At 29.6% G+C, this 17,172-nt stretch overlaps 3 protein-coding genes across 3 annotated transcripts; 2 read left to right on the top strand and 1 right to left on the bottom strand.

Moving 5' to 3' along the window:
* The first annotated feature begins 1,149 nt into the window (after window positions 1-1,149).
* LOC106642467 (uncharacterized) lies at window positions 1,150-2,662 on the top strand. Its single transcript, XM_014357244.2, has 3 exons — window positions 1,150-1,919; window positions 1,977-2,060; window positions 2,142-2,662. Exons 1-3 carry the CDS (start codon window positions 1,188-1,190, stop codon window positions 2,202-2,204), a joined length of 879 nt encoding a protein of 292 aa, XP_014212730.2. The 5' UTR covers window positions 1,150-1,187; the 3' UTR covers window positions 2,205-2,662.
* On the bottom strand, window positions 2,426-3,858 carry LOC106642484 (uncharacterized). The gene is made up of 4 exons (XM_014357271.2): window positions 2,920-3,858; window positions 2,765-2,833; window positions 2,594-2,683; window positions 2,426-2,518 (listed from the first exon to the last, which is right to left on the bottom strand). Exons 1-4 carry the CDS (start codon window positions 3,856-3,858, stop codon window positions 2,426-2,428), a joined length of 1,191 nt encoding a protein of 396 aa, XP_014212757.2.
* A 1,375-nt stretch (window positions 3,859-5,233) lies between these two features.
* LOC106642473 (uncharacterized) lies at window positions 5,234-16,725 on the top strand. Its single transcript, XM_089590249.1, has 11 exons — window positions 5,234-6,222; window positions 11,391-11,493; window positions 11,579-11,792; window positions 11,866-13,315; window positions 13,394-13,507; window positions 13,992-14,387; window positions 14,459-14,805; window positions 14,885-15,421; window positions 15,513-15,625; window positions 15,698-15,905; window positions 15,974-16,725. Exons 2-11 carry the CDS (start codon window positions 11,403-11,405, stop codon window positions 16,404-16,406), a joined length of 3,903 nt encoding a protein of 1,300 aa, XP_089446375.1. The 5' UTR covers window positions 5,234-6,222; window positions 11,391-11,402; the 3' UTR covers window positions 16,407-16,725.
* Window positions 16,726-17,172: the final 447 nt, after the last annotated feature.

Genomic DNA, 17,172 nt, shown 5'->3' with positions numbered 1-17,172 from the left:
CAATAGCGAGTACTAAGTCAAAAAATTTTTTGTAAGTACCTTAAAATCTGTGAGCATTTATTGATTTCTTTTTAACTTAGGCTGCGGTTACATGGAGCGGAAAATTGCGCCACAGAACTTTGGCAGGACAGTCTTTCTATAACTATACATACGGAGAGCTTTACTCTGATTGGCCAACCAAAATTCCGTCGCGTAAATTTCCGTAGCGTGTATACGCAGCCTTAGTATTATTTAAATTAAAATCAGCTGGCTTTTATTCTTGAGTGAGTCTTTTTACTTCACAAAATAAATTGTAGCTTGTAGACAAACATTTTCTTGTACAATTAAAGCAGTTGGAACAATAATATACGTGATAAATATTACTTTGATTAATTAAGTTTTTTTTGTGTAGTGCTTTTTAGATTTTCTCATTATTTTGCAGAAATACTCACACTCAAGCGCAAGAGTAAGAAGAAATTAGGTAAACTCGATTTTTTTCATAATATTATTTACAAATTTTTTGCAATAGTAAAACAATTTTCTGGATCAAACAAGTTTTAATTTAAACTACATTTTTCTTATTGTAGTGTTTAAATTATGAATTAATTCACTTAAAAGTAAAAGTCTATCGCAACTATCTAAAAAGTATTTAATTTCATTAATCTGCTGACTTAAGCGCACATCCTTTTTTTATTTAATCCAATATCGAGCATTTCAAGTAATTTATTAAAGTGCTACTAAGTAATAAAGTTTTAAAAAGATATAACAGAATATAAAGTAAGTTTTTCCCGGGAAAGAACAAACAGGCAGCGTTAAGAATAATAATAAAAATTTATAAAATTATTTATTGGTAGTAAGGATTTTGAAAAAATATTTACTGGTTAAATAAACAAAAAATTTTCTCAGGGATATTTAAATTTACCAAACAGTCAATGATGAAAAACTGGCGAATTTTTTATGCCAATGATTTTTTAAGTATAATGCAACCGTCCATCTTGGTTTGTCGTCTTTACGGGTTGATCCCATACACCGTAGTAAACTTTCGAATAAGAAAATCAAGAGCAGCATTTATACATTGCACAATAGTTACATTCATTTATATATGCATATCTTTGGTGATTCTATACTTCATAAATGCATCAATTTATTCAAACAGGATATGTACGAGGATGTTACAAGATAATTGTTTTTATATACTAGTGAATTTTATGTTGATATGTAACTATACTTTTGGGACATCTGTAATAAAAATAGTTAATTATTTGGCTACGACTACTACAAAACTTCCATGTGAAAAATTTACAAAAATTTCAAAATGGATACATACGAAAGATTTCATTGTTTATACCTTGTTGATAGTTCATGTACCAAAAATTTTGTCAGGAGATGTGCCTCAAATTATTCGGAAATTGGTTGGATTTTATAGTACAACAGCAATTTATATGTTAGATCTTCAATATAATAACTTTGTGTACATTTTGGGTATTTGCTTTGAACACATTAATGAAGAACTGATCAAGTTAAAAAATAACTTAAAAACAGATCAAGCTCATCTTTTAAGACGAGTTTATCACAATCGAATGAATCCTGTGTTATTTTTAACGTTGCGGTATTTAAAACAGTGGCATTATGAACTTAATGAAATTGTTAGGAAAGTGAATTCTACTTTTAGTTTACAAATCATAGCCTCAGTAATAATTACTTTTACTGAATTGACGTTTGGATTATATTTTTATATTTTAGACAAACGGCACAAGAAAATGAACAATTTAGAAATGGAAAATTGGTTCTTTTATTACTACACTGTTGTAATTTATTTTTCTTCAAAATTACTTTTGATTACCTTGACATGTCATAATGCAAATAATGAAAATTCAAAAACTCGAAAAATCATCAATGAAATTTTAATAAATACAGATGACAAGCTCTTCAAAGAAGAAGTAAGAAATGTTTACCTTACAAAAGTTCTTTAAATTCAAAATCAAATTTTTTTCTAGGTTCATATGTATTCATTGCAACTCTTACATACTAATATTTTTATTGCTAAAGGAATACGCATGGATGCATCTCTTTTAACAACGGTATGGTTTAATGTTTAATTATTCAAAACATTAAAATTATAACGAAACAAAACAAAGTAACAGTAAGTTCTAACTTTACAGATGTCAAAAGGAATTTTCACGTATTTGTTGATTTTGATACAATTTTTAGTTACAAGCGAGTGAATTGAAATTTATCGCACATGCATATGTCAAATAGATAATTAAATGGTTTTTAATGCTAAAATAACGTATCAACTAAAAGTACCAGAGTACTACTGGTTTTTCCATCTATGAAAACTTTTTATTCGAATACTGATTTGCAAATCTTGAATAAGGTTATTTATATTTGTAAAGTTTTCAAATGAATTTATTTTTATCTCCGTTAAAGGTGTGAAAATATATTTTCATACTGAAGACTTAAAATTTTTCTCAGAGGTACCGTTTTCTCGTTGAAATTGAATCAAAATAACTAAATACGTGGTCATTGAACCAATTACCTACAATCCGATGTTTGGAATGTATTTATTGTATGTTATTGTGCATATATTTTACAATGAAATTGAAAAGCTTACCGACTGCAATAACGTTGAATCTAAAGAGAACATATTCATAGCCGAAAATTGAATTTGTTTATGAAGCAAGTGAAATGATAAATTTCTTAACTGAAATGTATTAAATAAGAATTAAAAATTAAAATTTATTATTTGTCTTACATTTATTGAAACCAACAATAATTTGTAAACCTGTTTCTCAACTTCACTATCTAGCGAGGAGTATAAAATTCGATGTACTATATCTCCCGTTTTTTTCACCTAAAAAGTGAACCAGTGTCTGATTATTATTGATTGCTTATTAGACGCAGCAAAACTATTACAATATACAAGTTTTCAAATAATACCTCATTTACTGTAATTGTTATGTACCGTGTTAAGATAAGAAGAGAAAACATGTCCAGTGATAACCAACATATGGACCAGACTTCATTCATATTAGTAATTATACTTTTTCCAAATATAGAAGGTTTTATAAAAAAATACGTATTTAATAAAATAGAAAAAAACAGTTTTGTGATGCATATTAATATAGGAATCGAATAAAATCTTGAAACATCATCTGAAATATCATACAGGCTAAGACATAATTTACGTAGTGTTGTTATTTGTTCAATTTGGGATAAATAAGCTACGGATGTAGGAATTCTTTGAAATTTTTGAAGTACAGCTCTAGAAGATATACAACTAATATATTTCTTCAGTTGATTGTTTACGGTAGTAGCCATGCCACGTATAAGAGTAATAATAAAAACATACTGAATTACTAAGCAACTTATGATAAAATTAGGTATGTGAGTTAAAATACTTTCAAACATCGTTATATCACAAAATAGGCCAACGATAATAACACATAACCAAATAGCAAAATCGAATATTAAAATTAATGCATAGTGAGTAAATAGAGTCTTCTCTTTATAAAGATTATCAAACTTTTTTAAAATTAAATCACCAAAGTACAACTCGTTACCAATCTTGACGGCTAAACGCTGACTTGTGACATACTTGATTAATACAACTATAGACACTGCATAAATAATAAAATTACCAAAAACATCAATAGCTAAACTCATTTTGGAATCATCTTGCAACTTATTTACACATTCGTAAACTTTAAAGGTTCCAGCAATGATCAAAATAAAAATGAATATTATGTTATATGTCATACCTCTATACGAGTATGTAAAAAGAGATTGGTAATTTATTTCTTTTTTCTTTGAGTATTTAGACATAGACATTGTAGCTAATCCGAATGTTTTAAATATTTCAAACATGTACGTAAACATTCTACGCATATGTTGTAAAATGTTTTTAAAATACAGCCAATAATCTTAGTTGCATGGAAGCAATAACTATTATTCAACTTTACTATTAATTTAGTAAAGTGTCTCTCCAAAATGACAGTAAATGTAACTATCTGTTAGAATTGTTGCAACTGTCGCAAGAAATATGAGATGATAAAGATAGTACGTACATCAATAATAATGTTTTACGTAAATTAAGCCATCACTATGAATTTCAATACAGCTTATGGAATGCTGAAAAGTGCTCGTATATCGATAAAAAAAATTTGAAATAATAGGTGTACTATTTTAAAAATTATAAATAACTCCTGAAAAACTTCAACACCTTTTAACGTCTGCAAAAAGGGTTGCCTTTACGTAGGTGCTTAAGATTAAAATAAATATCTATCAACTTAAGACACAGTCATAATCCTCTATTTTAAAGGATTAAGTGTCCCTTTACTAAATCCTTTACATGTGTGGTTGTTAAGTCAGATAAATGATTTGTTTGGCAGATTTTTTTTTTAAATTAGGCTGGATTGAAAGAATATTTGGAAACAAGTAACTTTAAACTTGTAAAAATTATCTGGAGTACCGCTATTTTGGTTATTTATAAGAAACTTATAGACAAAAAAAAAGTATTGATCGAATTTCAGTTGATATAGAACAAAATTATATGTAATGTACAAACGTATTTTGTATACTTTAATGCTAACCCTGATACACGACATGAACGTTTTTATTAAAAAAAAAAAAAAAAACTTTAAACTATTACTGATTTATACATTTGGTCGTTGACGTTAAAAATAGTTTCAAAAAATGCTTACACAATTGTCAAAAATCTCAAGATTGTATTGGTTGGACGAAAAAATAAATGAAAAATTTGTGTAAAAAATTTTGTTTTCTTTAGGTAGTTTGGTGCTTATGGAATACTAGAGTATATAAACATTTGTAACCTCTTATAATAGTAGTCACACTCTTTTAGATCTCGCGAAGTACGTCTAACGTAACTAAGTTTAGAAAAATACTACGTTAAAAAGTTCAGTGTATTTTTTTTAACACGCACACAATATTATTTTTGATGAAACTTGTTTCGAAATGTTTCACTTGCATAAAATTACACCAAATCAGTTAAAACATTTTGTGAGGAAAAAATATTTTTATTCCTGTCGTCATTTGCCAGATCAATAGAAAACATATTTTCCAGGTAAAGTATGTACCAGTTTAGTTGCAACAATTATTATCCCTCGGTACGTGTATTGAGAACTACTTCTTTTTCTTTACATTTGAACGAGCGAAAGACAGAGAAAGAAGTATAGTGCCTACTTCTTCCTGCTAGAACACGGTACGACGTCTCTCCTTCAGTTGAACACCAACCTCTGCGCAGTAAACGTGCCGAGCCCCGTTTCGCCGCATCATTCCTCTCCTCTCTCCCCCCTCTCGCTCTCTCACTCTTTCTCTTTCTATCTATCTTTATCTCTGCGCTAACTGTGACGCGCGATTCACTCGGTCTTTAAAGTGCGAAAGTTTCAGAAAGTATGACGTTATCCAGTTGATTATAATTTCCTGTCTTTTGTTCAGAAGGTTATTTGTAAAAGTACAAGAAAAACCCAGCTCAGTTTCAGTGAATCGCCATATTGTGCTATCAAGTAAACTACCAAGTTAACTTTCAAGTTACGTTTAAGCTTGATGTAAATAATTTTGTAAAAAAAGTGAATAGTAGTGCGTTCAACATGAAAAACAAAACCTCCTGGATTCTTGCATGATAGTTTTAAATTACTGCTTACAACAACGTATGTTTGGGAACTACTTACTTACCTACGCTTTACGAAAAATTACCTAGTTTTTTCAACGATTGTAAGTGTGGTTTAATTTGCAAAAAAAATTGAGAGAAACGAACTGTAAAGTTTAGAGAAATGTTTGTGACAACTTGTCTTGTGTTGAAAAAATTTTAACTGAATAGTTGTCTGATATGTCTTGATTCGTTCATATGGCTGTGTTTTATTATTGTCAACGAGCCACTGAACAGAGTCGTCAACGCTGTCATTTTACGTGAGACACAAGAATAAATATGAATCACATCAGCAGAGATGCCGATAATAACGAACAATTTGCTTGAAATTTTAAATTTACGTGACTGGCTGTCACGCAACAAGCAAAATGAATTCGTTGGCTGTACCGATTGCCGATCTCGTGACCTTCCCCGCAATCATTGCTACGCCACTGCGAGTACTGCCCGGGTAATAGGTGAGAGGTATAGAAAAACAGGAAGTGGATAATGCGTACCTTCTTTTTTCTCATCCTACCACTAAGTAATTGTGCTGCAGCAAGTGAAAGGATTTACAATTTTAAACGATCTATCGAGAGGTTCGTACATTCCTTACCTGATGTTTTTCTGTGATTCTTATTGATTTATTACTTGTATTTTCATAACTGAGTAGTCTTTTAAATTAAAGGACAAATATTTTTCGGTCTTATGAATCATTCCTGCAATCGTATAATTGACTTGATAAAAATGGAGGCTCATGGCTATTAATAACAATAAGTAAAGTTTAAGACATTAAAAAAAAATTACAGTATGGCATCGTTGATACATCTCACTAACTTCAATATGAATATAAAAAGCTATTTTTTTTTGAAGATTTAATTTTTGAATGTAGGAATTAGAAAGTAAGGAAAAGTTGGGTGAAGCCTCAAGACGAGAAATATTTTTATGTTTGACTAAAGACTTTTATCCGAGTAGACAGAGCGTTACAAGTGAAATTAACGTATTCCAGCGTATGGTAGTATAAACATCGTTAATATCTTGACTCAATATTCATGTAAATAAGACAAAAAGGTTCTCAATTTAAAGCATACTCTTTCGTATTGAATTCTTGTAGTCACAGAATTCGTATGTTTTTATTTAAAGCAATTGTTGTGATTGTTACTATTACGATTATTTTTACAATTATTACACATAAAATTAATGTTTTTTTTTTTTTTTTTTTTTTTTTGGAGACAAGGTCACATATAAAAAATAATGATATAGATATACTCGTATTTGGCAACTTTTATTTATAAAATACACATGAAAATGAAATTTACTAAAATAATTTGACAGTATGTAATGAAAAACGTATTTTTAGTTGAAATAACATTTCATAAAACAAAACTATATGTTAATGAGAACTTTACTTTTATTTTACTTCATCAAAAACAACAATAATATGTGTAATCTTTATTCACTTTCGGATTAAAAATCAACTTTTTGTTATGAGTCAAACTAGGTTTTTTTCTTACTTTATTCTATAATACAGACTCTCTATTTATTAAGAATCGTAAAAACTAAATAACCATATTTCATCGAAAACCAAGTGTCATCTAAACAAGTGTTAAGCTAATGAATAATGAAGCGATGAATTCGTCATTGTTACAATCAAGATCTTTTTCGTTTGAGATACGTCTATAAATTAGTATGAAAATAAAAAATTTACATTAAAAATTGTTTTACACACTCTGAATGTAAGCAATGTTATTTTTATTCTGGAAATTTTGGGTAACGAAATGTACTTTACTTGTTATTGAGACTCAAGGACGTATTCGATAAGTCTTTCATATGATGCCCGCTGTAGAAGTCAACAGTAAACAAACAAACAAAAAATTTTAACTCTCAGTTAAAAAAAGTATGTAAACAGTACAAACTACATTACACTTAACGTGCATAAAAGATATGGTCCAAAACTCGATAACTGATTATGCCTTAACAAAAATTTACAAGTAAGAATGTTATCGAAGGATAAGATTAAATTAAGTTGTATAACATTTAATAAGCCATTATTGTTTACAGTACCTTTGTGTCAGTAGAGAGAAAATTTAATGAACATGTATGTACACAATGTGTTGCTTATCACACACCGGTTCTAATCTTTTTTTTTTTTTTTTCTTTTTCTGTTTTTTAGAGGAATTCTTGAAATTATCCATTTTTTATACAGAAAACATAAGTCATGGAGGTCCAATTAAATTTTAGATTTGTAAAAATTTAAACTGAATATCGTCTTGGCCAAAAACATATTTTATAGCATGCTTATAGCATGTTAATAAATAAAGCAACTTTGTTATTGTTATTATTATTGAATACCAGAGACTTATAATGAAAGGCTTCAGAAAACTTTCCGTTGCTAAAGAATAAAATAATCACTCAAACATCAATAATATTCGTTGTTATCTGTACTCTTTATTTATTATTTCTGGGTAGTTTTTAAAATTGGTTGAAAAAAAAAAAAATTATTTCCACTAATGCTTAAAATACTTACAATATTACGTAGAAAAGGTAATTGGAAGATTTTTTTCTCTTTATGTAAAGATTTATAGTATAATGTCAGATTATAATCCTTCAGTTTCTTTGCCTAAAAATATTCGACAAACATAGCATAAAAACTTTTCCATGTGTTTTGAATTATTTGCAGATGTTATATTTAATAGTTTGTTATAATAAAATAAAAAATTTGTTGAAACTAAAATAAGTAAAACGAAATAATCAAGTATGATATGTACAGCTTTAACATTTTTGTGATAGAAAGTTATTAGATTTTAAACATCAATTTACACAGTCATAACAAACAAGGTAGTTATTTCTACGTATATCAGTTGAAACAACAATGTCTGACAAAAGCTGATTAACTTTATCGTCTTATCATAAAAGTTTCAAAACAATGAGTGAATCGCATTTCATTGTGAGTAGCTCGTTAAATAAAAAGAGAGTTGAGACGTGGGTTGACATTAACCCGGCTATGTGCTCTTCTAGCTCGCAAAAAATATTTATTACCGTCCACACTCCAAAGTTTAGTCAGTTGGCAATTTACAGGTGAAAAAAATGGTAGTTGTGCAAACTTATTAAATGTTTTACCAGCCTGTCTGCCTGCGCATGTAAATCTAATAAAAACATGCTATCCATGACAGACGTCGATCGCTGGAGACAAGGTTGTCTGGTCAGTGAGCCCGAGCAAAGCACACACCACCTTCCACTTTTAAATCTACGTCATAAACACTGGCATTTTGGAGCGAATGCATGTTAACCACGATAAAGATCGTTCGAGGTGCATATCGCAAAAATAACAGACCAAGGAAATTTTTTTCGGGCGCACTAAAACTCTTGCCTGCGACTGTGCGTTTGAGATAAGATTAAGTTGACATTGTTTGAGTTTATTTTTTTCCATATCATTCATTCATTCCTTTCATTCACTTTAATATCTTGAGCCATAAAATACGGCGTTAATTTAATTTCTTTTAACTCGAAAATAATTTGCTTTTTTTTAAAAGAATTTCTACTGTACGAATTCACTTAAGTTACAAAACATTTTTAGAGATACTCATATCTCTGGTCCTCTTTTCTATTTACGAGCTCCCAAGCAGAAATAGAATTTTCTATTTCCGCTGATGTTTATAAATGCTGGGGTGAAAGTAACATCGATGCTAGCCATAGGTATCTGATAAGTTGTAAAACTTGACTTAAAAATACTTTGTTTGTATCAAGTATTATAATAATATTTATAAAATAAAGTATAGCAAAACTTTTTAAACAAGATTCTAAGGATACTAAATTTCAATACAATATTTGAGTACAATGAATCAGGAGTCTCAAAAAAAGTTACATAACTAAAAAAAAAAAAAAAAAAAAAAAACAATAAATATAAATAAAGATGACTCTTCATACGTAACGTACCAGTTACTTTTAAATTTATGGAATACTTGCTTGAGATATCCAAATAAACTTTCTGTTCTATAAATGTGTCTGACTAAGAAAAAAAATGCATTTAATAGTAATGACGCAACGAGAATCCGACCGCAGAATTTACTATACTGATGTTCTTCAGAAAATTTTGTAAAAATACATACCAAATGGATTATTGTTAGTCAATTAAGTGGAAAAAGTCTTGGAGGAAATTATCACATCAATTTGAACACTGTTAAAAGTTCTTAAAATTTGAATACCTTTTTTCAAGCTGTCATAACATACAGTGACTTTTTCCATTATTTTATATTGTTTTGCGAATAGTACATATAAGTTAAAGCCAATAATACCGAATCTGAGATAACCAATCGTTTTCTTGTAATAATATTATGTACACATTGTTGTGTGCAAATGTTCAAATATAGACTCTTTTTTTAGTGGAATAACTAATTTCTGTATAATGGTCAATAAAGTAAAATGAAAAAAATGTAACTTCAATTAACTTGTCAAATTTAATTAAGCTTATTCAATTTAGTTTCATAATCTTAATTTAAAAAATTGTTAAATACTTACACAAATAATAATATTAATTTTTATTAAATGACATTAAAACAGTTAATGCCAACAGTTGAGTATTTATAACAAATGGAGTGTTTAAAACTTATAAAAGAACAACTACATGCTAAAAACGTCGTAGAATATTAGTTTTATTTAATAAATATAAACTTTATATTAAAAATTTAAACTAGAAAAAATTAGCTCATGTTAATGAAGAAATATAGAAGTGCAAATCAAAAACAAGCAAACTTTAGTGTTCTGAATTCATAATTTAATGTTCAACTGAAAATTGAAAAAATCTAGTGACAGATTTTATAGCTGATAAAAAATATGTATTACTTAAACATGTTGATTTCAAAACAGAAAATAAATTTAGCGTATTCACTGTGATGATCAAGGTAGCGTAATGTTTTATTCAGCTGCGATAACAGAGGTCGCAGGTCATTCTCGCTTTGACGCCACAATTACACACATCCTGGTTGAGCATTAAGACGCCTTAGTACACCATGGATCATTTTAATCCATTTTTTGTTTTTGTAACATTTCATGAAGAGTTGTGCAATACATTTTTCAGCTGATCTTAGAAGAAATTATCGGCCTTATACAAAACGTGTTAAAGTAATAATAACTGCTTTGGTATAAATAATGTTTTATTAAATATACATGAACTTTGAAATCAAAGGATTTTTAATCACGTGGCCAGTTCGTGAAAAAGTTATCTACGTAAAGATGCTGCTGACATCAATATAAGCTTGAAAGTACTTATCAGTACGTAACCGCATACAAGTCAAAAAAGTATTCACGCCATCCTGCTACAATTGATTTTTCTTTGCGACCTGTATAGGTGTAATTAGAAAGATAGAAAGAATTTGTGTTGCAGGCTATGGTTGCCAATAATAGAATACGAGCATTTTGTGTGATTCAGCTCTTGACATTGCAGTTATGAAAAAAAACGTTGACATAAACTAAAAGTTCAGTGTAATTATGAATTTTATGTACATGCTCGAAGTCTGAAATGATATTTCTATTAACATAAATCAAAAAAATATTCAGTTAATTAAACTGTACCATGAGCTTTTATATTATCAAATATTATAAGTTAATACACAATCAATAGTCGAATTTTATCTTACAATTAAAACTATGAGCAGCATATGATTTAAGTCGAAAGATATTTATGAAAAATGGTATTTAAAAAAACAGTTAAATATTTATTATTAATCATGCTTCAGATAATATAATTTACAATAAATTTTTAACACAGGTAATACTTAAAATGTGGACGAAAAAATTTCTATTCGGATTAATGCTTCTCTGGATCGTCATAAAAAAAGTTGATCCAAACCAATGTCTGACTGCGATTGACGGTTGGTTAAACAATCAGAAGTATTTCTTTAATGTATTGTAATGCGATGAAGATCTAATATGTTAATGTAGAATTGATTTTTTCAGAAGTAAATCCTAAAAGATACGCTATTCTAGATGGTAAATACATAGACATTTACTTGGAAATATCCCGAAGAGTAACGCAAAGACTTGTCACTAGGGTAACAAAGATATTTTTACAAGAAGTTTTAGGATATCCTGATGTAGTTATTGTTGAAAAAGAAGACGAATCCAACATAACTGCAACATTTTCCAGATTATACAATCCTCGCAGTCTCAGGTAAGAGTATAAATTTTTAAAGTTGTTAAGCCATACGCGTATTGTACTCACGATTCATTTTAAATTTAACTAGAACTCCTGAATCAATGGTCAACATGGAAGTTTGGGTACCTCCTCAAATAGACATCAAAGCGTTACGGACCAAGCATGATGTATTGGAAGCTGGCGTGGTTAGATCACCAGGGTACTTGGGTTGGTTTATACCAGCAAAATTATTTAAAATAAATGATAGTAGCTGGTTGACTTTTACAAAACAAGAGACAGCTGGCCGCTTTGACGTTGACGATTTTAATTTGAAAAAAATCATGAGTGCTACTTTGAAATCTGAAGAAGAGTACTACTGTCAAGAAGAATTTTGTCAAAAGGGAATGTACATTCCTCCTCAGTGTCAATCTTACAAGCAAAATTTACAACCTTGTGCTCTGTTACTTTCTGACTATTCTTACGCGACAAAGTTTATAAAAAATCACATTGATCATTGGAAGTTGTATGTAAAAGTTGCTTGGGTAGGTCCTCATTTGAGACAAATTGTCAAGTCTTTAACAAAAGAATACTTGTTACCAAATACGTCCCAACCTACTAAGTCTTTGGTAATTTTGCATTGGACGCCTAGTTACATTATACCAAATCAGAGAGAATTTGTTAACGTCGACTTTCCAAAATGTGGGTCTCGAGGTTATTCTGAAGGATGTGAGTATGAATTAAGAAGATTGGAAAAATTTGTGTGGAATGAATTGGAGCTCACAGCCAAATTAGCTTTTGAAGCAATCAATCGAATTCAATTTTCGGATGATATGTATGAAAATCTAATTAATAGTTATAATGAAAAATTGGTGAATAACTTCAATAATTTATACAAGTCATCGGTTATCGAACATGAAGTAGCTTGTGACTGGTTGAAAAAAAATTTAAATTATACTCTATTAAACTGGAAGCCTGACAATGAAAATAAAAATATGCTGGTAGTTGGAGGTATTTTTCCGATGACTGGTAGTTTTTATACAGCTAAATCTATCGTTTTGGCAGCAAAAATGGCTAAAATAGCTATTAATCAAAATAGTACCGTTTTACGAGATTATAATTTAAATATGCTGATAGGTGATGGGCAGTGTAAGTCAGAAATGGTTTTAAAATCATTTATTGAATACCTTCAGCATCCCAAGTATCAACAAATGATTGGAATTCTCGGACCTGCTTGTTCAGAAACAATAGAGCCTCTTGCTGGGGTATCAAATCATTATCCTTTTGTAATTATGAGCTACTCTGCCGAGGGTTCTAGTTTAAATGACAGGACAAGATACCCATACTTTTTCCGAACAATTGGAGCAAATCGACAATACAAATACATGTACTTAGAGTTGTTGAAAAAATTCAATTGGCAAAGAGTCGCAGCATTTTCTGAAGATGGTTTAAAATATACGGAGTATATATCATACATGCAAGATTTGCTAAGAGAAAATGGCATAACTTTTGTTGCCAATATAAAATTTCCAAGAGAGGCACAACTAGAATTGTTAACCAATGTATCTTTCTTACAATATAAATGTAATTATTAAAACTTTTTTTACAAGGTAGTAATTTGTGTTTTTTTTCTTTTGCAGCATTTGGAGGATCTTAAACAAAAACGAGCAAAAATAATAATATCTGATGTTTACGATCCAGTAGCTCGATTTATCATGTGTAAAGCTTATAAACTAAAAATGACTGCTATTCAGGTAATGGAATTTTCGTACTAAAAAACCTTGAGATAGCTTATTAAGACATCGAAAAGCTTTAAGTTTGAACCAGAGTTGGTAATGTTGTTATTTGAGATAAAACTAGTCTCGTCCACAAATTTCAAGCTCCATTACTAGGCAAAATTTAGAGGTTCCAAAGATAATAATTTGTGTGTAAATACATAAAAATTAAATGCTCCTTGGACAGCTGGGAAAATTTTTTTAACGTATAAAGCACAAAAAAATTTATATAAAAAGTGTCCAAAAGACACTTTCGTTAACTTTTAATTCGATTATTTAAAAAAGCAATTTGACTAACAATCTATTATTTTTTTTTTTTTTTAATAAAAGATCGCCAATCCATTTGAAAAATATATTTAATTCAAAGTTATATAATTTGATATGTAACTGGTGACAAGTTTTCTGATTTAAATAAGACTTTTTATATAATATATTAAGAGTTAATGTGTTTTAAAACACATAGGGTTACGTATGGTTCCTTCCGCCATGGCTACGAAACGATTGGTTTGACACTGATTCATATAATAGTCGAGGCGAAAATACACCTTGTTCAACTGTTGAAATGAAAGAAGCTATCAATGGCTATTTAGCCATTTCTCATGCAAATTTTGCGCCCGATAATAATATTATGCAAGAAGGAAAAACGGTACGGCAATGGCGCGATATATATGAAAGAAATTGTGCTTCTCAAAAAGAATCCCCATCGCCTTACGCTGGATATGCTTACGACGCCATGTGGACCCTTGCTTTAGCAGCTGACCAATTATTAAAAGAGAACCAAAGCTATGTTTTTGAGCTCCATTCGGAACGTACGATAAAACGACTCACTGAAATTGTATCCAAGACTGACTTCAACGGGGTATGAATGATTTAAAATTAAAGTTAAAATTTCGAGTGTTATTCAATTTTGATTTACTAAATTTTCTTCAGGTTTCCGGTAGGATTAAATTTGTAGAAGGGCCATCACGATTTCCTGTGATCAACATTCGTCAAAACATTGATGGAAAAACTCAAACAGTTGGATATTTTTATCCAAACATCTCGGAAGAAACAAATTTAGTTAAAGGAGGAAATTTAGTTTTAAATACCACTGACATTAAATGGCTATTTGGAAAGATACCAGATGATGGATCATTTTCACCATACGATTGTAATTTTCCATTGATTGCTGGGATTTTTGATCTTTCGTGTGAAGGTTCAAATGTAGTTTTCATTGTCGCAATATTCATGCTTTTTTTCATGTTGATTAGCATTCTGTTTTATATTTGGAAAAGACGGTGAGTATTTTTTAAATCTTGTATAAAAAAAAAAAAATGTGTGTATTATATAAATTTATGCTCTCGTAACGTTTGACAGCTATGACAAAAGGTTAATGGAACAAGAAATTCTCATGAAATCTTTAGGTATTGATCTCGAACAAACTTACGATTCAGCAAGTCTTGATAAATGGGAAATACCGAGAGAAAATGTTGTTATCAATCGGAAAATTGGCGAAGGGGCATTCGGAACCGTGTATGGAGGTGAAGCATTTTTTGATGGAAAAGGATGGCTTGGTGTTGCTGTTAAAACGTTAAAAATTGGGAGCAGTACTGAAGAAAAACTCAATTTTTTAAGCGAAGTAGAAGTAATGAAGAGATTCGATCATAAAAACATTGTTCAGTTGTTAGCAGTAGTATTAAAAAATGAACCGGTGCTAACGATCATGGAGTTTATGCTTTACGGTGATTTAAAAACGTATTTATTGGCTCGACGGCATTTAATTAATAAAAATCAAGATCATAATTCAAAAATTCACGAAGACATGAGTGAAATATCGAACAAAAAGTTAACTGCAATGGCCCTCGATGCTGCAAAAGCATTAAGCTATTTAGCTCAACTAAAATATGTGCATAGGTTAGAAAATTTGACTAATCCTTATTCCGTGTGTACATATAAGTAATAAAGAAGAGGTAATTTATAATGTAATACTGTAATACTGTTTCAGGGATGTTGCCTCTCGAAATTGTCTTGTAAATGATCAACGAGTAGTCAAACTAGGCGATTTTGGTATGACCAGACCCATGTACGAAAATGATTACTATAAATTTAGTAGAAAAGGTAAATCACGAATATACTTTAAAATATGACTTTATTATTATTTTTTTTACAATTAATCATGCATATTTTCAGCCATGCTTCCAGTTCGATGGATGGCTCCTGAATCCTTAGAACTAGGAGTTTTTACACCTGCCTCAGACATATGGTCTTATGGTGTTCTGTTGTACGAAATTATAACGTTTGGAAGCTTTCCTTTCCAAGGAATGAGCAACAATCAAGTTCTTACGTACGTGAAATCTGGAAATTCCTTAGTAGTACCAAAGGGTGTTAAATCACAATTGTATGTATTGAGACGTGTGAGTTAAATTTTTTTGTTTTTTACTTATAATTTACGTATTATTTTTTTAGAGAAGACTTAATGGTATCTTGTTGGTCAAAGGATCCTTCTAAAAGACCAACAGCACCAAAAGTTGTAGAATTTTTGACAAATTATCCTCGAGTGATTGCACCAAGTCTTGATGTTCCTCTTGCAAGTGTACAACTTGAACACACCGGTCAGATAGAAATGCGCATGGATTCAACAAACAGGCAACCATCATTCCCGTGGTCAGAAGAGGATGCACGTTGTCAAATTGGAAGTAACCTACCATTAGTTAATATAAGTAATTCCTTTTCGAAAGATGAAAACATTAATGATATGATAGGAATTGAGTGTATGTCTGATTTAGAGAGTACAAAACCATTGCTTAGTATAAAAACAGATTCTGTTCCCAGTACTAGTAGCAATACAAGTTTAAATTACGTCAACATGCCACAAAATTTCTCTCGCGTACACTTTTAGTTGTGCCTCACAGAAATTTTATCATATATAGCATACCTGTAAGTGAATGTAAATCACGTTTGAAAATGAAAAGTATGAACGATTTATAATTGTTGTGAGATACCAACTTACATCTACGATATAAAAATATTTTTATGTCAGTACATGCCACGAAAAAATATTTCAGGATAACGTATAAGAAACATTCCTAACAGAAACAAAATCTTATCTAGCTTTTACTGTAAGTACAGAAATATTAAAATCTAAGTCACTCTACCACTTAATTTATAAGTTTTAAGCCCGTATATATATGTATATATTGACGTCAGATTTCTTAAAAGTTAATCATCCATTAATATGGTTACTTTATACACAAATCATTTATTATTAAAATTCAAGACTGATTGTAAATAAAAACTGTAGTTTACTAGTACAACTATTGAATACTGTGACATTAAGATTCTAGCGTTACTTCTAATTCAAGTTTATTCCAAATTATATATGACCATGACAGACACGTGCAATATCAAGATTCTTAATAATTCAAAGTTCTTACTATTTTGAAAAAGAATTTTTTGCAATATTAATATAATTTTTATTAATACAAAATTTTTAGGAATATTTACGATAAAATATAAGTTTTTATTTAATTTAAATTTAAATTTGAGATATGTAACTTATAATAGTACTATAGTACTACAACAATAAGGCCAAAAATATGTGGATGTATGAATATACAATTGTATCCTTGGCAGTGATTAATATATTTACTCAAAGTTTATAAATT

The sequence above is a fragment of the Copidosoma floridanum genome, unplaced genomic scaffold, assembly GCF_036245765.1.
Source record: "Copidosoma floridanum isolate Cflo_tuat_1 unplaced genomic scaffold, Cflo_Japanese_pri ptg000012l, whole genome shotgun sequence".
In the NCBI taxonomy this organism is placed as follows: Eukaryota; Metazoa; Arthropoda; class Insecta; order Hymenoptera; family Encyrtidae; genus Copidosoma; species Copidosoma floridanum.
This window is presented reverse-complemented; position numbering and strand designations above follow the sequence as displayed.